The sequence below is a fragment of the Heloderma suspectum genome, chromosome 17, assembly GCF_057233095.1.
Source record: "Heloderma suspectum isolate Gila_16-S chromosome 17, 16-S_ref, whole genome shotgun sequence".
NCBI classification, from domain to species: domain Eukaryota; kingdom Metazoa; phylum Chordata; class Lepidosauria; order Squamata; family Helodermatidae; genus Heloderma; species Heloderma suspectum.
In genome coordinates, this window is record NC_139474.1 from 6,849,479 (window position 1) to 6,869,097 (window position 19,619).

The 19,619-nt window shown below is 50.5% G+C and overlaps 1 protein-coding gene across 1 annotated transcript; it reads right to left on the reverse strand.

Annotated features, from left to right (window-relative positions):
- Positions 1–36: 36 nt before the first annotated feature.
- On the reverse strand, positions 37–15,655 carry DRAP1 (DR1 associated protein 1). Its single transcript, XM_084824584.1, has 7 exons — positions 15,476–15,655; positions 9,633–9,705; positions 7,160–7,253; positions 6,278–6,397; positions 4,713–4,803; positions 1,259–1,344; positions 37–301 (listed from the first exon to the last, which is right to left on the reverse strand). The coding sequence occupies exons 1-7, from the start codon at positions 15,515–15,517 to the stop codon at positions 148–150; spliced, it is 660 nt and encodes a 219-aa protein (XP_084680710.1). The 5' UTR covers positions 15,518–15,655; the 3' UTR covers positions 37–147.
- Between the last annotated feature and the right edge of the window lie 3,964 nt (positions 15,656–19,619).

A 19,619-nucleotide genomic window follows, 5' to 3' on the forward strand; every position in this document is an offset into this window, starting at 1 on the left:
GGGCTGTGTGTGGAAGAAGTACAAAGCACGCTCAAAGCTCCTGCCAGAGTTTCATGTTTTTTAATAAATTTAAGAACAGCCCCGTCCAAACCCTGCTCCCTCCCTCCCCCCCCCCCCAAGTGGCAGCAGCGAAAAACAGAATTAGGGTTAGGAGTCGTAATCTTCCTCCTCGTCATCTTCTTGGACTGGTGCGAGCGGTGCAGGCGGGGGCACCACGGGCATCAACCCCGTTGGGGTGGAGACAGGCAGGGGTATGGCGGAAACCGGCGGGGAGGTGAAATGGAGATATGGGGCTGGAGCGCTGGAGAAAAGCAGGAGAGAGGGGGGGCCGGCGGTTAGTGTGCAGGTATGTATGTGCTCGCATTCTGTAGATTTCCTGTTATTGTTAATAATAGAATATTTGTACACCACCCAACTAGGAAATGCCCTCAGGACAGTTTCCAGTCGTAAAACCAAACAATAAATAGCATAAGGGAGCAATCCTGTGGCCCCTAGATGGTGTTTGGGGGGCACAGGATGGTTTAAATCCCTGGATCTGAGGTTCGAGACAGCGCTCCAACCTCGGGCTCGGGAATCCGAGCACCCTGCCCCCTCTTCCCCCTTGCAGCCAGTGTGGAGGGAACTGCCATCTGCATCTCCGAAGTTGCAAAAGCGACCTCGGAGGCAAAGGGGTTCTGTGGGTGGGAAGAGGTCTGGGGAGGCCAGCTTACGAGGATTCTTCCGCCCCCCCCTTCCCTCCTCCTCCACAGAACCTCGGCTAGACAGGCAAAAAAGCCCATCTAGCAAAAATGCAGAGCAGGTGCAGCACCGAGGCGAAGATCACCTCACAGAATAAGACACCCATCAGTCTCCAAATTTGGAGGCTGACGGGCACCCTGATAGGATTGTGCCCTAGAAGTACCGAAAATATTGATTTATTTCATTTCTATACTGGCCAATAGCCGAAGCTCTCTGGGCGGTTCACAAAAATTAAAACCACAAGGTGCAGCCATCTTAAACATTAGAAACATTTTAAAAAATATTAAAAACATGGAGGTGGCAGAAGTAACATCAATAATCAATGTCACAGATTAAAGGTGAAATGCCTGCTTAAAGAGCCCCGCCTCTTTTGCCTTGAGCCCCGCCAGCACTGGGATTTGGCCCTCGAGAGCTTTTTCAACATTGCCTGCGGGCTGGAAGAGGTTCCCCACGCGTGTTCAAAACGCTCCGGCAGCCGAACAAAGAAACAAACGAGAATGAAATAAAACCCCGCTCTTACGTGGAAAGATGCATGGCGGGTCGCGTGGGGGGGACGGTCTGGGAGACTTCCTCTTCTCCGTTGCTCTCGCTGTCTTCCGAGTCGTCCTGTAGAAACCAGGAGAAGGTGACCACAGGGCGAACCTGCACTCTTGCCCACAACTTGCTATTTATTTGGAGCAGGCCGGCACAACCTGGGGGCAACCAAGCTAAACGCTGTAGCAGCGAATTCCTGCATCCTGCCAGATGCCAGACAACACTCCCTCTCTGGCTTTGCCCTTCCAGGTGGGCAGCTAAAACATCACGTTTATTGAGCTGCTGGTGGGTAGCTCGAAGCTTGTTGTTCACAAAATTGCCCGGGCCTCGATTTCCAACGGGCAGCGCAAGGCGCTGTACAGAGTACAGAAATAATCCGGCCCCTGCTCTACCAGTGGACAATTTGCTCCAGCGGTTCCCAGACTATCTGGACCTGTGGGCACATTTGGGAATTTCAGAAAGTGCTGTGGGCACCACCTCAAAATGCCTCCCATAGAGGATGTGGCTGCTAGTCACAAAATGGCTGCCGTGGGGGCCCGTCAAAAGTGAGCTAAAGGGGTTCGGGGGAGAGAAATAGCGAGGCTAGGGGGTGGGAAGGAGGGGGAATAGCAAGGCAAAGGGTACAGGGGAGAGAAAGCGCAAGGTAAAAAGGTTGGCAGAGAAAGAGCAAGGCTAGAGGCTAGGAGGAGGAGAAGAAACAGTGAACCAAAGAGGTGTGCGGGAGAGAAAGAGCAAGGCTAGAGGCTAGGAGGAGGAGAAGAAACAGTGAACCAAAGAGGTGTGCGGGAGAGAAAGAGCAAGGCTAGAGGCTAGGAGGAGGAGAAGAAACAGTGAACCAAAGAGGTGTGCGGGAGAGAAAGAGCAAGGCTGGGAGGGGGAAACAGCAAGGCAAAGGAGTAGGGGGAGAGAAATAGCAAGACTAGAGGCTAGAAAGGGAAAGAAAGAAGGCTGCCCTAACATTTTGCAAGGTTTCTATTTCAAACTTTTCTTTGAAGAGGGGAGGGAGGGGAGACCTTCATGGGCACGGTTGGAGGTCCCCGTGGGTCCCACAGGAGCTGCACTGAGGACCCCGATCTACCCCAAGACATGTGACATGGGAACAGGAAAATTGGCAGAGGACTGAGAAAGGAACAGGGCTGTGCCTGCCGGCCTCAGGAGCTGGGACTGTCAGGCCCCCGCTGAAGCCCATGTCTCAGCCAGGAGGCCTTGTGTCAACCCATGAAACCACCTTGCTCTTTCTCTCGCAGCCTGTTCACCCACCCTCTCCAAGCAGCGATGAAAGTGAGGAAAAGGAGGCCCTTTCCCCCAAACCAGGGCCATCAGTTTCCTGGCTTTGGGGCAGTTTTTCCGCCCTTCCCAAAGGTTGCAATGCCTCTCTTCAGGCTACGTTAGCAGCAGAGGTGACATGGTACATTTTGATCTGCAGGCAGTTGTTATGACAGTCCTCCCCCTGGCCCCAAAGAGAGTCCAAAAAATTCATATCAACAGACCGACGCGGGCAGTTTTCATGTCCGCCAGGAGCAGGAATTTGGTAAAGCAAATGGGTCTCCGTGGCCCATTCAGCACCAAGCCACCTCCACATACTTTGTACTCCAACGGGGAAGAATATATTGTGGCTGGGAAAATTCATTCCTCCCTCCGCCCCCCCCACCCCGGTAGCTACTGTGAGGATCGCAGCCGCCCCCTTGAACACGCAGGAAAAAGTGCCGTGCTGAAAATTTCTCCCACATTTTTCCGACCATTCTCACTCAACGTGATAGAAATGGCTTTCGAAAAGAAATTCAATGGTGAAGACATTTCGGCGGGATTCTCGTGGGCTGGGTTTGGGTTTCTTGGGCTTCCACTTAGGAGGTGACAGCGTCCCGTCTTTCATTGTATAATCATCTCTCTGGCTGCCTGTAGCCTCCTCGGCTCCCTCCAACTAAAGCCCAGTTAAAGGCACCAAGAGGTAATCCGTCCCATGGGGGTGGGGGGACTGTCATGTGCTATATGTGGGGCTGCTTTTAAAGACGGTTCAGAAACTCCAGCTTGTGCAGAATGTGGCCACCCCGGTACTGGTGGGGGCGAGGCGATTCGATCATATAACACCTATACTGCACCAGCTGCACTGGTTACTGGTGCATTTCCGAGCTCAATTCAAAGGGATGCTGACCTTTAAAGCCTTAAACGGGTTGGGACCAAGTTACTTGAAGGACCGCCTACACCCATATCAGCCTGCCCGCACTTTAAGATCAGGAAGAGAGGCCCTTCTCATTTGCCCACCCGTGCGAGCAGTCAGGTGGGTGACCACACGTGACGGCCTTCTCCGCAGTGGCCCCACACCTTTGGAACAAGCTGCCATCGGAGGTCCGTCATTGCAGGCTTTTAGGAAGGCCTTGAAAACGTATTATTTTGCCTTGCCCTTCCCACGATATGACTGCTGTTGTTGCGGGTGTTAACGTTGCTGCTGGTTTTATTGTTGCCTTTTATTGCTGTTTGTATGTTGTTATCGCTTTTAATACTGTTTTATGAATTTTCTTGCTGTGAGCCGCCGTGGGAGGGCTTCTGCCCTGAAAGGTGGCCAAGAAAAATTTTTAAATAAATAAATACATGATAAATATCGGGGGGTTTTCAGATCAAGAAGTGCAGGCAGCCTGGAGGCTAGCTGTGATTCGCTAAGCTCAAAAACACCCGGAAAAGAAATTGAATGTGAATTACAGACTGTCCTGAGAATGAGGCAGAACAATGGAAGCCCTTTGATAGGAGAAGAAAACTTTCTGGAAACGGGAGGACAGATTTTGGCAGAGCGCTAATTCCACCTCATCCTTGGAGCTTGACACAACACTGCTCCCCACCCCCCCTCACACCTGGGTTAAGGTGGAGGCAAAATGCGGGCCTGCCAGCCAAGACAGTTGATGCTGTTGCAGCACGATTCCCCCCCCCCCCAACTTACCAAAAACAAAAGAAGCTGTGCTACAAGCCATGCCAGCAGGGAGCCCTACCTGGGAGAAACTCTGGAGAATTTCTCCTTCCCCTGGAGAAATTTGGTGAAATTATCTCCCGAATTTCTCTGCCCACAAATAAGGTGGAGAATTTTGGGAGGCCACCTGCACGCAGCTCTATCAAGAAGTGTTGGTGCTGCGTCCCTGTGAGCCCTGCCTTCACGATCCCACTGGTTACTGGCACTGGGACCTACAAGCTGAAATTTGCCGGTAGTTTTGGGCCCACCTCTTTCGCCCATGGCCCCGCCCACCTACAGAATGCAGCCCCCGAGAGCTCCTTTAAAATGGAATTCGGCCCACGGGCTGAAAGGTTCTGCACCCTTGAGCTATACAGAAAGGCAAAGAGCAAAACACACATAGGACCACCGAAGTGACCACTTTCTAGCCAGACGAGAAACGGGGCAGGTCCTCACACTGCCTCCTCTCAGAGGGGATATCCTGGCTCTGCGGCCAACCCACCTCTTGTTCCGAGTCCGTGCCGGATTGCTTTGGATCCCTTCCCTTCCCTGCTGTGCCGCCGTTCTTCCGCCCGCTGCCGGGCCTCCGACCCCTGAACCGGAGAGGGAAAAGCGGAGATGTGTACACAGAAGAGACTTCCCTGGGCAGAGCGCCACAGCTCCTGCTTTCCTTTATTGTTCCTTGGGTACATTTATATCCCACCTTTCACCCAAGGACCCCCGTGCAGTTTACATGATCCTCCTCTTCCTCTCTATTTTATCCTCACAACAACCCTGCGAGGTAGGCTAGGCTGAGAGTCAGCAACCGGCCCAAAGTCACCCAGTCAGCTTCATGGCCGAGTGGGGATGAGTCCCCGACCAACACTCTACCCGCTACACCACACTGGCTTTTGTCCAGCACACACGAACGACAGCTTTAAAAAACCTGTCCGCTCACATGGGCAGAGGTTGGAAATGCTGGCACTCCCCATTTTAGGAATTTCATCTTGGGAGGGGCTGCATTTACAGAATGGCGTTTATACTCTGCTGTCCCTCCAAAGAGCTCCTGGTGGCATGTGTGGTCCTCTCCCCGCTCTATTTTATCTTCACAATGACCCTGCAAAGTAGGCGAGGTTGAGAGGGAATGAATCCTTCATGGCCAAGGAAGGATTTGGAGCTGGGTTTTCCCAGTCCTTCGTCCAACCAGACTTCACTTGTGTCCTGGGGGAGGTGGAGGGCAAGTTCCTAGTCCATATGGTTGTAGAACTGGTTTGAAAAGACAATGGCAGTGGTAATGGTGGATGCATTGTGAAGAATCAATGAAAACAATGAAGAATTAGAAAGATGGAGCTGCTTCAGACCCTTGGGCCTTCTAATAGGACTGACAGGTCTTCCTGGCTCAATATTACCTACCCTGACTGGCAGGGTTTGTTCAGTAGAAAAGGGACTTTCCCATCATCGCCAACCTCATTCTTCAAAGGGGAGATGCTGGGGGTTGAACCTGGGACCTTCTCCTTGCAAGGCAGAGGAACACAGGAAGCTGCTTTATACTGAGCCAGACCCTGGGTCCATCTAGCCCAGTACTGTCGACACTGACTGGCAGCAGCTCTCCAAGGTGTCAGGCAGGAATATTTACAGCCCTACCGGGAGATGGTGGGGATTGAACCAAGGACCTTCTGCGTGCAAAGCGGGTGCTGTTCCACTGAGCTACAACGTTTCCTCTTAAAAAAGCAAAAGCAAGATTCTGGTCCTCATGCTTCTGAATAAAGGGGCTGATATAAACAGTAACATAGGAAGACAAGGGGAGCCGTCGATTCGCCTAGTTTGGTATTATCTATGCCGGGGTAAGCAACTCAGTGCCCTCCAGATGTTTTGGATTACAGCTCCCACAATTGGCCGTGCTGGCTGGGGCTGATGGGAGTTGGACACCAGGTGACCTACCCCCTGGTCTGCACTGCCTCTCCAGGGTTTTTCAGGCAGGAGTTTTTCCTGCTCTGCTTGGAGATGCCAGGGATTGAACCTGCAACCCCCTGAACCCAAATCAGGGGCTCTGCCACTAAGCCATGGCCTCTCCGCTCCGTCCCTTACCTCCTGGAAACCTTCTCCCCCTCCACGTGGTTGTCTTCCGCCTCTCCTTGCATATCCGGCACGGAGGCAACGAGGTCCTTTAGGAAGTCAAACTGCTGCTCCAGCTGAATGCACTGTTTCCTGTCAAACCAGATCGCAGGCTTAGCTCCACAGCCAGATGTGGCAGACGTTCAACTTCAGTCTAAATCATAAAAGTCAAGCTTCCAGCCCTCATGGTTTCAGAGAATAGGTCCTAGACTGGTGAACCTAGGACACTGCCTTCTACTCAGTCAGATCCTTGGTCTATCTGGATCGGTATCGTCTAGTCTTGATTGGCTGCGGCTCCCCGGGCTTCAGGCAGCAGCCTTCCTCAGCCCCAGCTGGCAACAGGGACACCTTCTGCATGTAAAGCAGGTGCTGTACCTGAGAGCTATTGCCCTCCCGCCAGAAAAGAAAGTAAGATTCTAGTCCTCATGGTCCTGAATAAAGGGCTGATTTAAAGAGGAACCTGTGAACCTGCTTTATACCAAGTCAGGAGGCTGTTGGTGTATCGAGCTCGGTCCTGCCTACGCTGGTCTTCCCCAACCTCGTGCCCGCTAGATATTTTGGGCATCGACTCGCAGCATTCCTGACCATTGGGTAAGCTTGCAAGGGCTTCCGGGAGCCGACATTCAAGGCATCCGGAGGCCGACCTCTACTGCCCACTGCTGCTCTATGCCGACAGGCAGCAACTGAAGGTTTCAGACAAGACGCCGTCCCCAACCCTACCTGGAGATGGTGGGAATTGAACCAGGGACCTTCTGTGCGCAAGAGCAGGCGCTCCACCCATCGAGCTACGACCCTTTCGGCTTTAGCGGGGTGGCGGGCGAAGGGGGGAGAGGCTGCCACCCAGCCGATACTCACAGGTGCGACGTCGTCATGGTCTTGGCGTTCCTGGACTGCGTCACGTGGCAGGCTTTCTTCAGCAAGGATTCGAGGAAGAGCTCCAGGGCCCGAGCTTGGAGTGGCCAAGAGTTAAGGGATGCCAGGAAGGGAGCGCCCGCCCCACCCCGCCAATCTGAAGAGGAGCACAGAGTCAAACCTGGACACAGGGCGCTGCCTTGGGCTGGGTCAGACGCTTCATCCGTCTAGCTAGGGTCAAAGGCAGGCACGTTCGGGCAGCCGCCAAGGGCCCACCGCCCAGCAGGGCCCACTGACAAGACCCCCCTGGACTTGCTCCTCCTCTTCCCCCTTGCAGCCTGCTTGTCTGCCCGCCTCTCCCAGGCAACGGTGGTGGTGAGAAGGAGCACGAGACAGCAGGGCCGGCTTGCCCCCTGGCCTTCTGCCTGCCAAGCAAGCCAGTGGCGGCCATGATGAGGAAGAGGAGGGGGAACAAGAGCAGCTGGCAGTGAGAAGGTGGGCTCACTGGGGGAGGGGGCCTGTCACAATTGGAGGGGGCCCAGTTCTCCCTTTCAGCTGCCAAGCCGCAGCGGCGCCAAATTCCACAGGAACGCGCACTCCCGTCGTCTGAAAAGCGATCGGCGTCTGCGGGGGTTCATCTTCATCAGAAGCTGCTCGGTATGACTGGCTCCCCAGGATGTGGCAACTTTGGCGAACAAAGCATGCGTTCCCCAGGACAAATCAACTTTGGTCCGGTTCCCAACAGCACCACCACATTTGAATCACGGCGTATTGCAGTTTTACGCATTTATTTTGCTTATGGGTTTTATGCAAGAAGGAGAAGCAAATCGGGGTGGAAAAAAAATCAGTGATAGTTTAGAATGTTTGAAAACTGGTTTCTGAACATTTAAATCAAATTTTAAAAAATTAAATATGGGGGTGTGCGTGTTTTAAATTAGGTGTCACTATCATAAGAACATCAGAAGAGCCTGCTGGATCAGACCAAGGGTCCATCTAGTCCAGCATTCTGTTCACACAGCTGTCAACCGGGAACCCACATGCAGGACACGAGTGCAACAGCACCCTCCCGCCCATGTTCCCCAGCAACTGGTGCACATAGGTTCACTGCCCTTGGTACTTAGGTAGCATATAGTCATGAGGACTAGTAACCATTGATAGCCTTCTCCTCTAGGAATTTGTTGAACCCCTTTTAAAGCGGTCCAAACTGGTGGCCATCACTACATCCTGTGGTAGCGAATTCCATAGTTTAACTCTGCGCTGTGTGAAGACGTCCTTCCTTTTATCTGTCCTGAATCTCCCACCCATCAGCTTCATAGGAAGACCCCAGGTTCTAGTATTTTGAGAGAGGGAGAAAAAAAGGCTCCCTATCCACATTCTCCACACCATGCATAACTTTGAAGACCTCTGTCATGTCTCCCCTTAACCTCCTTTTTTCCAAGCTAAACAATCCCAGCTGTTGTAACCTTCCCTCATAGGGGAGATGCTCCAGCCCCTTGATCAGTTTAGTTGCCCTAAAAATAGCCCGGTTTAAAAAGATATCTGAATACAGTACAAAATAAGTTTCTAAGGGGACAATCCTATGCATGTTTAGACACAAAAAAGTCTAAACTTTTTTAGTTTAGTCTAGACTAAAGTTTAGTTTAGACTTTTAGTTTAGTTTTAAAAGTCTAGACTTTTTTTTTGTCTAAACATGCATAGGATTGCATCCTAAAACTTCATAAGCATTCCCTCTAATAGCAAACCTGGGTGGGTGAGTGCCTATTAGTTTGGCAGTGAAACAGGACCCGCCTCAAAATAAGGTAGTGGTGTGTACATACTTGGGGAACTCCCTCGGTAGGCAGAAGTTTGTATATTAAAAGAAACTGACATGAAAAACAAAAAAACATGGCCCCAAACAAGGACCTGTAATCTTCCAGGAGTTACAGAAAGTTGATGGCAGTGAAGCCCATCAGAATAAGAAATGTTAGTGTAACTCACCCCATTTTCTGAAGATGGAACTTCCTGGTTCCTTTAGACCCTGCTTTTTCGCTCCCCGAATGGACTTGCCAGCCGCCCATAAAAAACAAAGGAGAAATCCAGGATTTTAGCATAGCTGTGACTGGGCAGGCCGTGAATCCACACAGAATCAGAAGGCAGCAGCAAAGAGGGGTGCTTATGCTTCTTCTAGAGTGGGTAGTCTTTCATGTGGGAAAATGCGATTTGCGTTAGGTCTGCAGTATACCGAAAAATGCAATTTGGTCGCACTGCAAGTCAATGGAGCTTCCGTATAGAATCGCACGCTGGATTCGGGTTGGGACGGCATCCTGAAACGCGTCAGGAACACCCGATATCACGCGCGTGGAGGCATTCAAAACGCGGGGGTTTTTTTGCGAACCATCTCTTCCTTGGAAGCACGCCATGCGCGTGAGGGATCACAGTCTCGTCCGCTTGCGCTTCTGCGGGAGCAGAAATGAACCCCGGCGGGCAAAAAGGATACATATGATCACAGGGACCGCAGCAGCCACTTTCCCAATTTCCTCGTCCGTCTGCATGATTTTCTTGATTCGAGCCTTCACAAAACAGGAAGAGACTATTAAACAGGGGCGAATGACTGGGCTCCCCCAGTCACCACCACCACCACCACCAGTAACATGGGGCGGAACATCTTTCACTGCTCCATTCCCACCCGCCCCAAGGAATATTTCCCCGTTTCGTAGGTTCATTCGTAATGACGGACAGATGCCGATCGCCAAAACAATATCAGGCACGCCTGGCAATTCTGAAGCGGTCATGAATTGGGTTTTTTTCCCCGGGTGATTATCCCTAGTAGCAGGTCTGTGCGAGAATACATACATGTCACTGAAATACATATATGTCTCAGTGTGAAATGGGAGTAATAAATGCTGGCGGCAAAGCTGAAGCTGACTACAGATGTCCCTGACATCTGTAGCGGAGGAAAGTTGAACTTGGTTGAAACAGATGAGCGGTTGTCAGCATCTTTGGGTTGCTCACATTAATTAGTGCAGCCTTGCTCTGATGGGGGGATGCTGGGATTTGTAGTCCAACACATCTAGCAGGCACCAGGCTGGGGAAGACTGATTTTAGTGTATCAGCAGTTTCCAGTACCTTTGCTTTTTCCTTACATTTAAACAACGTAGAGAAAGGACACGCTCATTTTTTCCAAGTATCGCAATAAAATGTTCTACTACTACAACATTTCAATCACATTACGAGCACAATCCTATGCATGTTTTGACAGGGGAAAAAAGCCTACAATTCTCAGCGTGCCCAATTTAGCCATGGCTGGTTGGAGCATGCTGGGAGTTGTAGGCCTCACTTTCCATCTAAACTTGTATAGGATTGCCCCTTAAGTGTGCTTTAATTTTCTCCATCAAATATTTCAGATCAAATACTTGTGGTATATTGGAGAAAAAATTAACATAGGGTAAAATAAACATGCAAAGTTAGATCATTCTCTAGGGCTTCAGAACATTTTCCAAGGCAAACTGAAAAACTTCCAGTGCAAATGACCCTATGCAAACTAGCCCAATTCATACAGTTTCCAGAAAAGCCACATCACTGCCCACTGAGTAAAACAGGAGCACATCTGGCAGTGTGGCGTAGCGGTTAGAGTGTTGGGCTGGGACTTGGGAGACCTGGTTCGAGTCCCCCCCCCAGCCCTCGGCAGGAATGACAAAAGAAAGGGGGCTTTAGAGAAGATGTAGAGCTAGGCAGTGGACTGAAAACTAGGAACCTGGGGAAAGGGTAACTAAAGGAGATATAGGGGGAAAAGATTGAAGTGAGAGAGACCTCAGGCCATTTCACACTGACTTGAAATGGCCACCCAGTTCCATGGTTGCCCAGTTCCCGCTTATTTTTAATAACTATTAATGGCCTTACTGCCAGAAAATATACCACTATCCAGACATAGCTTTACGAGCCAGTGACTGGGACTCAGAAGACCTGGGTTCTAATCTCCCCTCAACCATGAAGCTCACTGGGTGACTTTGGGTCAGTTGATGACACTCAGCCTAACCTACCTCACAGGGGTGTTGTGAGGATAAAATGGCGAGGAAGATCATGTAAGCTGCCTTGGGATCCTTGCAAGAGGAAAAAAAGTGAGGTATAAATGCAATAATAAAAAATCCACCACCAAACCATTCTCAGCTTCTCACTTGTATAGTAATAATTATGGGTTGGATCCAGACTCTTAAGTCATACTTAGAGTAGACCCACTGAAATTGATGGGACAAGCTAGCCACAACTTAGGGTGCAATCCCATGCATGTTTAGAGAGAAAAAAGGCCTACAGCTCCCAGCATCCCCCAGCCAGCAGAGTCAATGGTCAGGGATTATGTGAACTGCAGTCCGATAACATCTGGAGAGGTACAGGTATAGCACTTTGGACTGTCATTCTGGTAATTATGTTTACAACAACCCTTTAAGGTATGCCAGTAAGATTATCTCCCATATTGCAGATTTGGCTATGGGGGAGAGTTGAGGCTGAGTGTGAGCAGTTTGCCTAAGGCCACCTAGTGAGTTCCTGGCAGAGGCAAAATTTGAATGGGAGATTTCTTGATTTGTAGCTCAGCCACGTAGCCACGACGCTACAATAACCATCACCTCTGGATGGTTGTCGGGGCCCGGAAACAGTTGAAAAAAGTCTAAAGGTGTCATCCTGGCATTCAACCTGCACCAGGGGCTTGGCTGCTTTGGAAGCCTGATAGTCCAGCTGTGGAGCCCACAGGGTAAGATGAGGGTTCCTCTGAGTCTGTGCAGAGTGCATTTCCCCACAGCTTGCTTTAAGTGTCTGGGATCAGGGGGAAGGCTCAGCCTCTCTCCTAAGCATTAGGTAGCTGGGAGCTCCTGGCCAACGCCCAACCCAGGAAAAAGAGACACCCCGCTCGGAGATCCTGTTTTTCTAGCATCACACCCAGCATGTCCTGGCTGAAGTACTGTGCCCCTTGCTTGCCAATAAGGATGGCCCCGAGACACCTATGTTGGCCAGTGAGCAGAGAGAGCGTGAACTAGTGGTCACGGTATCGAGCATGGGGTTGAGAAAGCCATGTTGGAGCCTCCCAGCCTGGGGCGTTTTGATGCCTGAGGTGAAAAAATCAAGCTACCTTTGCTAGAGGGGGAAAGGGAGGTTGTATCTTTAGCTTTCAAGAAGGGCTGTAGCTTATTGGTACGTGGCATGCAGAAGGTTCCGGGTTCAATATTTCATTTATTTACAATATTTTTTCATAAGAACATAAGAAGAGCCATGCTGTATCAGACCAAGGGTCCATGTAGTTCAGCATTCTGTTCACACACTGGCCAACCAACTGCCCACGGGAAACCCACAAGCAGGACACGAGTGCAACAGCACCCTCCCGCCCACGTTCCCCAGCAACAGGTGTACACAGGCATACTAGCTCTGATACTGGAAGTAGCATATAGCCATCGGAACTAGTAGCCAAAAAGAGGCTCCCAGAGTGGCTTAAGGTGCAATCCTATGCATGTTTAGACAGCAAAATGTCCTACAATTTCCAGCATTCCCCAGTCAGCATGGCTGGCTGGGGAATGCTGGGAGTTGTAGGGTTTTTTTGCACCCTTACGAAGATTAATTATGATATAATCCCTGCCCTCAATTGTCATGTCTAAAAGACACGACACAAAAGGAAAAGGGATGGGGAGGGAGGAGGAAAAAAACAAAACGCAGGCACCAGTTCTGAATTTCAATGATCTTATAGGCGTTCCTTCTGGGAGGGAAGAACAAAAGTTCCGTAGAGCTGATCCTTCTCTGGCCATTGCAGGGGGCCAGGTTGGTCTCCCCCCTAGCTCTGACGTTCTTCACGGGAGGCATTTCCACTTTAAAAGGTTCAGGTAACAGCAGGCGTGAAAGACCCTTTTCTGTCTCGATACCTTGGAGAGCAGTTATTAGTCAGGAGAGAGAGCAAGGGGCTATATTCGGATGCTCATCACACACGCTCCTCTCTCGCTACTTAAATGGAGGCCATGATCTCCAGGAAGCTATCCTGCACAAGTCCCATTCAAACAAACTGCTGTAGTCTCAAGCCAATCAAATACAGTCTTTGCACCCAAAAAAAGCCGAACACAAGAACATTGCTTGAAACAGCAATTGCTGTAGTGTGTATATATATTCGATACTACATATATATCTGAAGGATGGGCTACAAAATTCAACAAATAACTCCTATTTCAAATAGGAACATTTCTATTTGTTTTTGTTTTTTAAATTGCATTTTAACGCCTTACAAAGACGCTGAGAGACACACAGTTAAGAGGGTCGAGCCCCTTCAAATAACCTGGGGGTTATTTCAAAATGAATAATAGAGGCCCAAACAAAATGTGAAGAAGAGAGACAAGGGAGCTCAAAAAAATGCCAGCAGGGCTGAACAGCAGGCTCAAGGAGGGCCAGAAAAAGCAAGAAGATTTCCCTTAAAAAGGAGAAACCTGGTCCAAATGAAGGATTTTTTTTTTTTTTAATAGAGCACCAAACCGGCCAATTGTATACGAATCGACAACAGGGTAAGGTAGGAAGTAATCCAAGAAGCTATTGCTAAGGTATAAGGCTAATAAGAAAACCAAAATATTTTCAATGTGTAAAAGAGGAAAACAGATAAAAGGCTACAGGGCCATAATTTAGATGACGAGGCAAATGCTATATAGTGAAGGCAGGTATATACTGAAGCCATCCCAATCTAACTTCACATATGTTAGTATTTTACGGTGTTTGTTTTAAGAACCCACAAAGAACCCCGCTGGTCCAGACCGAAGGCCGGTCTAGCAAACTGTTGCTTAAGTAGCCAAGAGATATGCCTGGGGAGCCCACAAAAGGGACATGAAGGAAATAGCCCTCTTCTGCGGTTGTCCCTAGCATGCTGCCGCCTCTGATCCTGGAGGTGACTAGCAACTATCAACTATAACTTATTCTCTAAGAATTTCTGACTTCCCCTTCACAAAAAGGAATCGGAAAAAGTCGACGGGACAGGTGCTCAGGACTAGGAAGAAAAAAATGATGAGTTTTTCAAAGGGAGAAGAGTGGGACTAAAGAGTAGGAGTAAAAAATGCTAATGCTAACCAGAATAATAAGAATAAGAACAACGACGATAGAGGCCTTATAAAAAATCTGTCTCATTCCAAACACAGGAAATCCGAAGAAATTGTCCAGTTGTAGGCTTGGGATAGATAAAAAGAGAGCCAGTGTGGTACAGTGGCGAGAGTGATGGACTGGGAGCCGGGAGATCTGGGTTCTAGTCCCCACTCAGCCTTGGAAGCTCACTGGGTGACTCTGGGCCAGTCACGGACTCTCAGCCCAACCCACCTCACAGGATTGTTGTGAGGATAAAATGGAGAGGAGGAGGATAATGTAAGCCGCCTTGGGTTCCTTGAGGAGGAAAAAAGGCCGGATATAAATGTAATCAATCAATACATCAATAAAGCCCCCCGCCCCCCAAAATCTCCATCTACAGAAAAGGCATCGATAAAAAGACAGCCTCTCTCCCGTAGCAGAACAGCTCAACAAACTGCATTAGCGAGTAGGAGAGGGAACAACCACCTAAGCACTCCAGTTGTGTTTCCTACAGGGATGATGGGAGTTGTAGTCCAAGGCCAAGAAAGTCTATAATCGATACGGGGGGCGAATACAGGGAATGCTGTATTTGGTTGTCCGCATCTGGCAGCCTGTAGATGTTGGACTACAACCTCCATCACTCTCAGCCAACACGGCCATCCTCCCCGAGCTGGCGCCGTTCAGATGTGTTAGGCTGCAACGCCTGTCATTCCCTGGCCCTCCAGAACCTCTGCAGAGCGCCCCCAAATAAAGATCACTATGGGGAAGGGGCCAGAAGAGAAATGACTTCGGGGAAGGGGAGAAAGCGCCTCCTCTTGCCCCGGGGGTTTCTTCTATGGGGGAGGATCAACTGCTTCTGCGTGTGTCAGGGGTGGGGGGCCTTATTTTATTCCCTCCAGCCGGGGGGGGGAGGGGGAGAAGGGCTCCTGCGTCTCTTCTAACAAACTGCACTAAACTAAAACAGCCAAGGTCTGCACAGGGAGGGGGGCGAGGGTCCTTGAGGGAGGGGTCTCCACTGGGGAATCCCTCGGCCTCCCTTCTCCCCCCACCCCCGCGTTGCTTGGCGGGGGGAAATGAGGCGGGGGCTGGAGCGGGCGAAGAGAGAAGCGGCGCCGGAAAAAAGGCCAAGGAAGGGAGAGCCCTCCGGCGCTGCGCAGCGCGGGAGGCGAAGGCGCGCTTGCCCCAGCCACGGGGGGAGGGGGGGGAGGGCTACCGCGGGGCGGATGGGGGCGAGCGCTGCCCCGGGGCCAAGGGGCAGGCTCTCACCGGCGGGAAGCGCGCGTTGTATTTCTTCTTCTTGCTCGGCATGATCGCCTCGCCCGCTCCTCCGCGGCCCCGCTGCGCCGGCCGGGCCTTGCAAGCCAGCAGAGAGCCGGATCAGGCGGCGGCGGCGGCGGCGGCAACCTCGGAAGGAGCCGCCTCGCCTCGCCTCGCCCGGCCCGGCCCGGCCCGGCCGCCTCCGCGCGGTCCTAGCGGCGCCCGCGTTCCGAAGGGGGCCGGAGGAGGAAAGTTATGAACGGGGCCCCATTCATAAAAAAACGGCCCATTCATAAAAAAAAAAAAAAGGGCAGCGACCCGCGAAACCTCTTCCTCCCCACCCCATCTCTGCCTTTCGGGCACCACCCAGCCGTCGCCAAGCGGGGGCCCTCCAGAGGGGGATGGGCTACAACTCCCAGCATCCTGGGGATGCTGGGAGTTGTAGTCCAGCCCCCTCTGGAGGGGCCCCGCTTGGCGAAGGCTAGGTGGGGATGCTGGGAGTTGTAGTCCGGCCGCCTCTGGAGGGGCCCCGCTCGGTGAAGGCTGGGTGGGGATGCTGGGAGTTGTAGTCCAGCCGCCTCTGGAGGGCTTTCGGCTTGGCGAAAGCTTGCTGGGAGTTGTAGTCCAGCCGCCTCTGGAGGGCCCCCAGCTTGGCGAAAGCTTGCTGGGAGTTGTAGTCCAGCCACCTCTGGAGGGCCCCCAGCTTGGCGAAGGCTGGCTGGGGATGCTGGGAGTTGTAGTCCAGCCGCCTCTGGAGGGCCCTCGGCTTGGCGAAAGCTTGCTGGGAGTTGTAGTCCAGCCGCCTCTGGAGGGCCCCCAGCTTGGCGAAGGCTGGCTGGGGATGCTGGGAGTTGTAGTCCAGCCGCCTCTGGAGGGCCCCCGGCTTGGGGAAGGGTAGCCCAGCCATGCTGGCTGGGAAATATGGGAGTTGTAGTCCAACGCCGCTTCTTCATGAGCTGCTTCTTGCAAAATTTCGGCTTAAATTGAAGAACGTCGGGAAAACCACTAAACCGTTCAGGTATGGCCTAAATCATATCCCTGATGAATATACAGTGGAGGTGAGGAATAGATTTCAGGGATTAGACCTGATAGACAGAGTGCCTGAGGAACTATGGACGGAGGTCCGTAACATTGTTCAGGAGGCAGGAACGAAATCCATCCCAAAGAAAAAGAAATGCAAGAAAGCCAAGTGGCCGTCTGATGAGGCTTTACAAGTAGCTGAGGAAAGAAGGGAAGCGAAAAGCAAGGGAGAAAGGGGAAGATATACCCAACTGAATGCAGAGTTCCAGAGAATAGCAAGGAGAGACAAGAAGGCCTTTTTAAATGAACAATGCCAAGAAATCGAGGAAAACAACAGAATGGGAAAGACTAGAGATCTCTTCAAGAAAATTGGAGATCTCAAGGGAACGTTTTGTGCAAAGACGGGCATGATAAAGGACAAAGAAGGCAGGGACCTCACAGAAGCAGATGAGATTAAGAAGAGGTGGAAAGAATACACAGAAGAACTATACAGGAAAGATCTTAATGTCCTTGATAGCCATGATAGTAATGTCCTTGATAGCCATGATAGTGCGGTCACTGAACTTGAGCCAGACATCCTCGAGAGTGAAGTCAAGTGGGCCTTAGGAAGCATTAGTAACAACAAAGCTAGCGGAGATGACAGTATTCCAGCTGAGCTATTTAAGATCTTAAAAGATGATGCTGTTAAAGTGCTGCATTCAATATGCCAACAAATTTGGAACACTCAACAATGGCCGCAAGCCTGGAAAAGGTCAGTTTACATTCCAGTTCCAAAGAAGGGCAACGCCAAAGAGTGTTCAAACTACCACACAATTGCGCTCATTTCACATGCCAGCAAGGTGATGCTCAAAATCCTACAAGCTAGGCTTCAGCAGTATGCGAACCGAGAACTACCGGAAGTACAAGCTGGGTTTCGAAGAGGCAGAGGAACTAGAGATCAAATCGCCAACATTCGCTGGATCATGGAGAAAGCAAGAGAATTCCAGAAAAACGTCTATTTCTGCTTCATTGACTACGCTAAACCCTTTGATTGTGTGGATCACAACAAACTGTGGCAAATTCTTAAAGTGATGGGAGTACCAGACCACCTTACCTGTCTCCTGAGAAACCTGTACGAGGGTCAAGAAGCAACAGTCAGAACCAGACATGGAACAACCGAGTGGTTCAAAATTGGGAAAGGAGTACGACAAGGCTGCATATTGTCACCCTGCTTATTTAACTTATATGCAGAGTACATCATGAGAAACGCCGGGTTGGATGAATCAGAGGTCGGAATTAAGATTGCTGGGAGAATTATCAACAACCTCCGATATGCAGACGATACCACCCTAATGGCAGAAAGCGAAGAGGATCTCAAGAGCCTCTTGTTGAGGGTGAAAGAGGAGAGTGCAAAAGCTGGTTTGAAACTCAACATTACAAAAACGAAGATCATGGCATCTGGCCCCATCACTTCCTGGCATATAGAAGGGGAAGAAATGGAAGCAGTGACAGATTTTACTTTCTTGGGCTCCAAGATCACCGCAGACGGTGACTGTAGCCAAGAAATTAAAAGACGCTTGCTCCTTGGGAGGAAAGCTATGGCCAACCTAGACAGCATAGTAAGAAGCAGAGACATCACCTTGCCGACAAAGGTCTGTATAATCAAAGCTATGGTTTTCCCAGTAGCAACGTATGGCTGTGAGAGCTGGACTATAAGGAAGGCTGAGCGCCCAAGAACTGATGCCTTCGAACTGTGGTGCTGGAGAAGACTCTTATGAGTCCCCTGGACTGCAAGGAGGTCAAATCAGTCAATCCTAAAGGAAATCAACCCTGAGTGCTCATTGGAAGGACAGATCCTGAAGCTGAAGCTCAAATATTTTGGCCACCTAATGCGAAGAGAAAACTCTCTGGAAAAGACCCTGATGCTGGGAAAGACTGAAGGCAAAAGGAGAAGGGGACGGCAGAGGATGAGATGGCTAGATAGCATCACCGATGCAATGAATATGAACTTGAGCATGCTCCGGGAGAGTGCGCAGGACAGGAAGGCCCGGCGTGCTATGGTCCATGGGGTCACGAAGAGTCGGACACGACTGAACGACTGAACAACAACAGTCCAATGCCACCTGGAGGGCGCCTGCTTGGGGATGCTGGGAGTTGTAGTCCAACCCCACCTGGAGGGCCCCCTGCTTGGGGAAGGCTAGCCCAGCCATGCTGGCTGGAAAATATGGGAATTGTAGTCCAATGGTATCTATAGGGCACCAAGTTATGGAAGGCCAGGCTAGCCTGATGAAGAGCTCTGGAGAACTCGAAACCTTGCACATTTTTGCGGAATTTTGGTTGGTCCTTATAAAAGTCTTCCCCGACTGTAGGTTTGGGGTTTTTTGTTTTTCATCATGGACTGTTACAGCTATCTTTTTTTTCTTTTCTTTTTTTAATCAGCAACAAACTAGATCACAGCAGAAGGGCAGAGAGGGAGGAGGAGGAGAGAAGACAGTGCCTTTGAGCCATGTGCAAAGTGTTGCCCACAACCATCTGCTCAAATTTATTTACATAATAAGCCATGCTAGTAATACCCACTGGGTGGAAGTCCCATTGAACTCTCAATGGGGCTTGCTTCTGAGTAGACACTAGGATTTTGCACTGTTTGGCAAAGGCGCAGCCTGCTGTCCAACCATTGTCCTCAATGCTGTTTACAGTGAGATAGAAGAATGAGAATAAAGTACCCATCAAATGTCACCTGTAACAATAAAACAACAACAAACAACACCTTTCTAACAGGGTCCCATTTAACACGAGAAAGCTGGCCTGAAAACAACATCTCCGAGGCTGAGCCGGATGCCGATAACTGTCTACTCGGAAGGAAGTGCTGTTGAGTTCAGTGGGGCTTACTCCCAGGCAAAGGTGCATCGGATTGCAACCTTAGCTAGAAAAGGCTTGCCTGAAGAATTTATTTATTGTTCTTATTATGTCTACCTTGCCGTTTGATTCAGAAGGTTCCCCCAAAGCAGCTTACAAAATAATGAAAATGGTAACGATGTGATAATGATAATAATACCATTAAATTGCGTCTGCTTCTATCTCCTCCATCACTCAGGATTGTTCTGGAGCGGCTATTCCCCCAGTCCCTAAGATCAACAACTACCATAATTTAGAA